The following is a 6663-nucleotide window of genomic DNA, read 5'->3' on the forward strand; positions in this document are numbered from 1 at the left end:
TTCCATTTTCATTCAAACCTCTTTTCTTCCTTTCCTCTCGTTCCTCTCCCCATTCTCCACAGCGCCACCGGCAACTAACCGTACCGGTGGCCTAAATCTCCACCTTCAAATCACCATGTCTCTCCCACCGCCAACCGGTCCCCCACAACAAAACACAATGGTGGCCGTTGACAAAGACAAGAACAGTGCTTACGCTTTTCGTTGGGCAGTCAATCATCTCGACAATCCTGTCATCATTGCTGTCCATGTTAAACACAAAAATTTACCTAACCGTAGGTACCTTCTCACCTTCATTTCATCACATCTTTTACTATTTTCATATATTTCATTCTAACACATGTACATTGTTCAACACAGAGGGCACTAATGTTTTTCCACCCGATGAAGATGATGTATCGCATATTTTCAATAATTTACGTGCAATGTGTCAACGCAAAGCTGTAAGTAGTTTCATTTAAATTAATTTTCATTGAAATTAGTTTTGAATTTTGTTTATTTTGTTGAATTTGTTGCATTTAGATCACCATGAAAGAAGCCGTAATCGATCATCATGATGTTGTGAAAGGACTATTAGATTTCGCTAATAGAAATGTCATACATAGTATTGTTGTTGGTGCATCAACAAAGAATCATATGCCAAGGTATTTTTCTTCTGCGCCACTGCAGATACTAATCCTTGTGAAGTTTTGTTGTTATATGTATTTTTTGTTATTTATCTTTATGTAATGATTTATTGGTGTTTTGTAATGTTTTTGGCAGTATAAAAAAATTTAAAGCAAATAATGATATACCAACAAACATGATTAAATTAGCACCGGATTATTGCTCTGTATACATCATTTCAAAGTTGAAGATTGTGTCGGCTCGGTCAGCGGTAAGATCGATGGGAGGAAACCAGACTATTCCGACGAAAATTATACCGGTTCAATCATCCTCCCCATATGGTGGTGAATTTGCAGGTGGAATGAGGTGCTAAAAATTTGAAACTTATATCGTTAGCATATTCTGAATGTCTTTTATTGAGATTGAGATGATTCGAAATGATTGATGATTCAACTTGTTTAATTTTCTTGTGTAACAGGTCAATACTACCTAGAACTGGTAACACTTATGAAGGATCTTCAGAATCAAGGTCTTTTGATAGTGTTACTACGGGAAAAGGATCGACGCGTGAGAGACCAAGGAGTGCAGGAAGTAATATGTCAATGGACAGTATTGATGTACCGAGTAGTCGTGGACGAAGTTGGGCATCGATGGACGAAAGAGACATGGCAGCGCTTGGGCCGATTGTTGAATCAAACGGATCTGATATGGATCTAATAGATTCCTTTGGGACACAGGCGACTTCTCATACCTCAGTAAGTGGAAAAGAAAGATAAGTTTTTTGATGACCGATTGTTGTTTTGTTGGATTTTTATTTTGATTCGTCTTTCTTGTTGAACAAGAAACATTTTTTGACCAAATGAAGAGTTAGAAAATTATTAAAAATTTGACAGTTGAGTCTTTTACTTCATTTCAGAGAGAGCTTGAAGCTGAGATGAAAAGACTGAGGCTTGAATTGAAGCAAACTATGGACATGTATAGCTCGGCTTGCAAGCAAGCAATCTCGGCAAAAAATCAGGTGATGTAAATTATGCAATAGTAAAAAGAGTTTTATAATTTATGGAATACAACTTTTGTTTAAATACTTGTCCCGCTCGAGCGGCCTGTCCACTTATCGGTAAACTATGAGCCGTACCCAACAATGAAATTTACGAAATGAATCTAAAATGTGTGATTGATAACAGGCAGACCAAATTCGTCGATGGAGAGTAGAAGAGGAAAAAAAGGTTGTGGAAGTTAGGTTATCTCAAGAGGCAGCTCTTGCGATGGCAGAAAGGGAGAAGGCTAGAGCAAAAGTTGCATTAGAAGCAGCTGAGGAAGCCAAGTGGAAGGCTGAACAAGAGGCTCAGAGAAGAAGGGAGGCAGAGATGAAGGCGATGAAAGAGGCAGCAGAGAGGGATCGAGTATTAACCGCATTGGCTCAAAATGATAATCGATATCGAAAATACACAATGCAGGAGATTGAAGTTGCTACCGATAGATTCTCCCCGTCAAGAAAAATAGGTGAAGGTGGATATGGACCGGTGTTTAAAGGTCACCTTGATCACACCGCAGTTGCAATCAAACTTTTAAATCCCGAAGCTTCTCAAGGCCGGAAGCAATTCCAACAAGAGGTAATCATATGTATGAATTTCAATTTTTTTTCCTCCATGAAGTGGCTTTATATGCACAATTTATATTTTCCTTGAATGATCAGGTTGAGGTACTAAGCAGTATTCGACATCCGAATATGGTTCTCCTCCTCGGTGCATGTCCTGAGCATGGTTGTTTGGTGTATGAATATATGGATAACGGTAGCTTAGAAGATAGATTATTTCGAAAAAACAAAAGCAAGCCTCTATCATGGCAAAAAAGGTTCCAAATAGCAGCTGAGATTTCAACTGCACTGCTTTTCCTTCACCAAACAAAGCCGGAGCCAATCGTGCATCGAGACCTTAAACCATCAAACATTCTGTTGGACAGAAATTACGTGAGTAAAATAAGCGATGTCGGTCTCGCAAGATTAGTCCCTCCTTCTGTAGCTGACAGTGTCACACAATATTACATGACTTCAGCTGCTGGAACGTTTTGCTATATCGACCCCGAGTATCAACAAACAGGAATATTAACCACAAGGTCCGACGTTTACTCGTTGGGGATAATGCTACTGCAGATAATCACAGCAAGGCCGCCCATGGGACTTACTCACCAAGTTAAAAAAGCGATCGAAAAGGATTGTTTCAAGCAGATTCTTGATCCCGCGGTGACCGATTGGCCAGTTGAAGAGGCTCTATCATTTGCTAAAATAGCATTAGGTTGTGCAGAACTCTGCAAGAAAGATAGGCCAAGTCTTGCAACAGTTGTATTACCAGAGATTAATCGGTTACGAGACCTTGGAGACACTGATAATCAAGTTTTTATTGATACTAAGATTCATGGCCATTCGCAACGTCCTCCTATGCCTACCTGAAATCAATTGTCGAAGACGGTCAATAGGATCAGCTAGATTTGTATGTTGACTTACTCATCTTGTAGAGAATGTTCAAAATATAATTGATGCAATTCAGATTATCAATGTATTTTCAACCTGAGAACCAATCTCAATGCACAGCTTTATAGAAAGTTTTCTTTATGTGTTGCCAATTGTCATAGCTCAATAACCTTGCATCACACGCAACCTTGCAAGAATTTGCTGGAACATCAAATATAAAGGAGGGTCAGAATTCCTTCAAGTATAAAATTATGAGAGCAGAATATGTACAGTCAAAGAAAGAATCAGAATAAAATTTTGAAATTTCAAACATAACATTTTAGTAGAAACAAAGTTGGTAACCATGGAGCTGTTTTTGTTAGCTACATACAGTTACCTCCTCTGGGGAGAAATTGAAATTTCCATCAAATTCAAGTGGTCTATTATGTTCAGCACCTCCTCCTTTACTCCTAATACCAACAAAATCACCATACCCCCACCATCTTCTCTTTCTGTTCATGCACCATTCTTAGTCTTTTTAGTTTTTTGATAATGCACCATTCTTGGTTTGGTTAATGTTCCTAGCTAACTGGGTAGTATTCTTTCGTTAGTAATTACTCCCTCCGTCCCACAATGAGTGACCCAGCACACCATTTCACATAGATTAAGAAAAGTGTAAAAAAGTAAGAGAGATAATATTGTTTTTACAATAGTACCCTTATTATGTATTGGGAATGGTGAACTTTTTAATAATTAGAGGGTAGAATTGGAAAAAATGTATTGGAAATTGAAATGGGTCATTCATTTTAGGACATCATTTTATTCCAAATGAGTCACTCATTGTGGGACGGAGGGAGTACCCTGTTTAGAATGGTTGAAAGCCGAGGGTATAACGTTTTTGACGGTGTAAGATAGACTACTGCGCATGGTTCAAAATTTATCATAGTTAAACTGCAGCAAAATATAGTTTCTATTTGTTTTGCCACAATTATAACTAACTTACACACATGAACTCCAAAAATTTAAAAGAACTCTAAGTCTAATATATATATATATATATATATATATATATAAAATTAACATTGAATAACACAAAATCCTCAGTGATTCGTTAGCAAATTTTATACTAAACATGTACTGAATCACTTTCTTTATAATATTTCAAATACTCTCAAATTATCTTAGAGTTTGTACGTAGAAATATCCAGGATAATTCAGTTTATACTTGAGTTTGCACAAGACCGATGAAAACTCGAATGTAGGGAAAGTGAAATATGGAATTTTGTGTGAAGATGATAGATTTTTTTAATTTATTTTTCTGAATCCAGAATGCTCAAGCTATAGGCCTGGTAGTGTTGTTTTACAAAGTTGCGACTCTTGATAAAACACATCATTTCAGCAATACTTTTTGCTTACTGTTGCAACTTTTTGCCTACTGCAACTTCACAAGCATTGCCTATTCTAACTGCATTCTGCAACACTTCACGGATCATTGTCTATTTTTGAAATTAAAATACAAATTGCCTACTGCAACACTTCACAAGTGTTGTCTGGTTTTGAATTCAAAAAACAACCTTCACTTGCATATTTTTTTGTCATTTGAGAACACATTCATTGTGATTAATCATTAGTAATCACAATAATCCTCCACTTGTTCTAATAATGACAAGATAAATTTCATAAAAAGGAAACAAATAATCTTAGTACAGTTAAATATCTTTCGATTTGTACTTAATCTTAGTATGAACAACACAAAACCTAATATGTTAGGTAGTAATCCTTTGAACCGTTATTCCTTGTGATTAGAACGACGTTACCTTACACACACACACACACACACACACACACACTTTAATGGTTCTTCGCCTACATATCTCGCCTATCACTATTTATGACCATGTGCTTTTCCTCTTCCGTGATTTTTTTTTTCGTGAGAGAAACTCCAGTTCTCACTTTGAGACTGCACCATGTCGAAATTCACATAGGTGAAGTTCATATTGTATCTACTTTTTTGAGATACGTATTCTCAACATTGAACTTCATTAAGAGTTTTAAAATCTCAATCCTCAATATGCAATAGTCAATATTATTACATAATGTCGCACAAACATCCAAGTCAACGACTTGTTGTTACCTACTGAATCCTAGGTTAAGGTTTTCTTAACTTCAGATTGGGTTGCTACCATTATTGGAACTCTTATTCAAGGAATTTCAATCACATACCTCTCGAGGTAGTCTTTACTAAATCTCTGGCTATAAGTTTAGTAAAGGGATTCATCCAAATTATAGATTGATCGTATATACGTGAGTGAAATGATTACATCTTTAATCAATTTTCTCATCAAAGAATGTCTAAATGCTACGTGCCTAGACTTTCCATTGTACATTTAGCTGAATTCTTTAGCTAAATTGATTTGACTATCACATTGTGTTAACACCTTTGAAACATTGTCTTTTTTCAATGAAACTTCCAATAGAAGGTCTCTCAACTATTTAGCTTCTTGATCTTTGGAAGCAAGAGCCACAAACTCAAATTCCATGGTCGAAAGAGTAATAAATTTTTATTTATTGCCCTTCCTAGAAATCGTATATCCAACTAGTGTAAATATTCACTCAATTGTAAATTTATGATCTCCAACAATCGATATTCAACTCACATCTGTATATCCTTCTAATATGGAAGGAAACATAGCATAATGAAGGTCATGGTTTTTGGTTTTCAAAAGATAATCGAAAATCCTTATGATGACCTTCCAACGCTTTCTATTTGGATTGCTAGTAAATATACTCATTTGTCTAGTACATTGCAACAAATACTTTAGACAACCAATTGCACTTGAATATTTCAATTGAGCCACGACTCTTCCATCATTCTTTAAATTTTGACACTAGGATCAAATGGAATACTTGATTCCTTGAAACATAAATGTTTCAATTTATCAAGTAAATTCTCAACATAGTGTATTTGACTAAGTTCACAACCCCATTGTTTTACTTTACTTTGAACCCAAAAAGAGTGTCAACTAGTCCAAAATCTTTTATCTTGAATATGGAAGTTAGAAACATCTTTGTTTCTAAAATTCCATTGATCTCGTTGCTAATGATCAATAATGTAATCAACATGGAGACTGATCTTACTGGGATCAGAAGCATCTTCAGTGGCTTGTAACACTAGAGCATTTGGTCGGTCCAGAAAAGGGGGTGTACTTGCAAGACACTCTGTTGATAAATTAAGATTCAGAGTGAAGAGAGCAAGTACGAAGTAGATAATGAGAATAAAATACCCGACCCTCTAATGAAGAGGATATTTATAGTGCCCCCAGCGCTGGGCCAAGACCTTCATTTTGGGCTGAATTATAAGGCTAAAAATAGAGACAACGAGGATTCTACGTGGGTGGGGAAGACCACCGAGTGGTCTCGGTCCTGAGTCAACTGCCCCAAAATCCTTCGGTGCTGGAATACCATTTCTTCCGGAGGCCAGTTGGCCACAAGTCCCTTTTAGGGGCACGTGGGAGAGAGGCTCCCCGACGGCTATGGCCATTTGGGCCATTCTGCTGGGCCTCTATTGCAGTAACGCTGGACTGGGCCCTATAAGTCGATGGGCCAGCCAT

General features: G+C 36.9%; 1 protein-coding gene across 2 annotated transcripts; it reads left to right on the forward strand.

Annotated features, from left to right (window-relative positions):
• Positions 1-3214, forward strand: LOC131655247 (U-box domain-containing protein 52-like). 2 transcript variants are annotated; one of them, XM_058925137.1, is made up of 8 exons: positions 1-272; positions 358-440; positions 520-641; positions 760-969; positions 1082-1358; positions 1520-1621; positions 1788-2216; positions 2300-3214. In XM_058925137.1, exons 1-8 carry the CDS (start codon positions 116-118, stop codon positions 3050-3052), a joined length of 2133 nt encoding a protein of 710 aa, XP_058781120.1. In that variant the 5' UTR covers positions 1-115; the 3' UTR covers positions 3053-3214. The 2 variants fall into 2 exon arrangements, with proteins under 2 accessions (XP_058781120.1, XP_058781121.1); XM_058925138.1 differs by having other exon boundaries at positions 97-276.
• Positions 3215-6663: the final 3449 nt, after the last annotated feature.

Source organism: Vicia villosa, linkage group LG3, assembly GCF_029867415.1.
Source record: "Vicia villosa cultivar HV-30 ecotype Madison, WI linkage group LG3, Vvil1.0, whole genome shotgun sequence".
Lineage (NCBI taxonomy): Eukaryota > Viridiplantae > Streptophyta > Magnoliopsida > Fabales > Fabaceae > Vicia > Vicia villosa.

What these genes read in the sequence shown, in the direction of transcription:
- LOC131655247 (XM_058925137.1), top strand. Translation starts at nt 116, where the DNA reads ATGTCTCTCCCACCGCCAACCGGTCCCCCACAACAAAACACAATGGTG. An exon ending in AGGCGACTTCTCATACCTCA is followed by an intron (nt 1,359 to 1,519) that starts GTAAGTGGAAAA and finishes ACTTCATTTCAG; the next exon opens with AGAGAGCTTGAAGCTGAGAT. An exon ending in GGAAGCAATTCCAACAAGAG is followed by an intron (nt 2,217 to 2,299) that starts GTAATCATATGT and finishes TTGAATGATCAG; the next exon opens with GTTGAGGTACTAAGCAGTAT.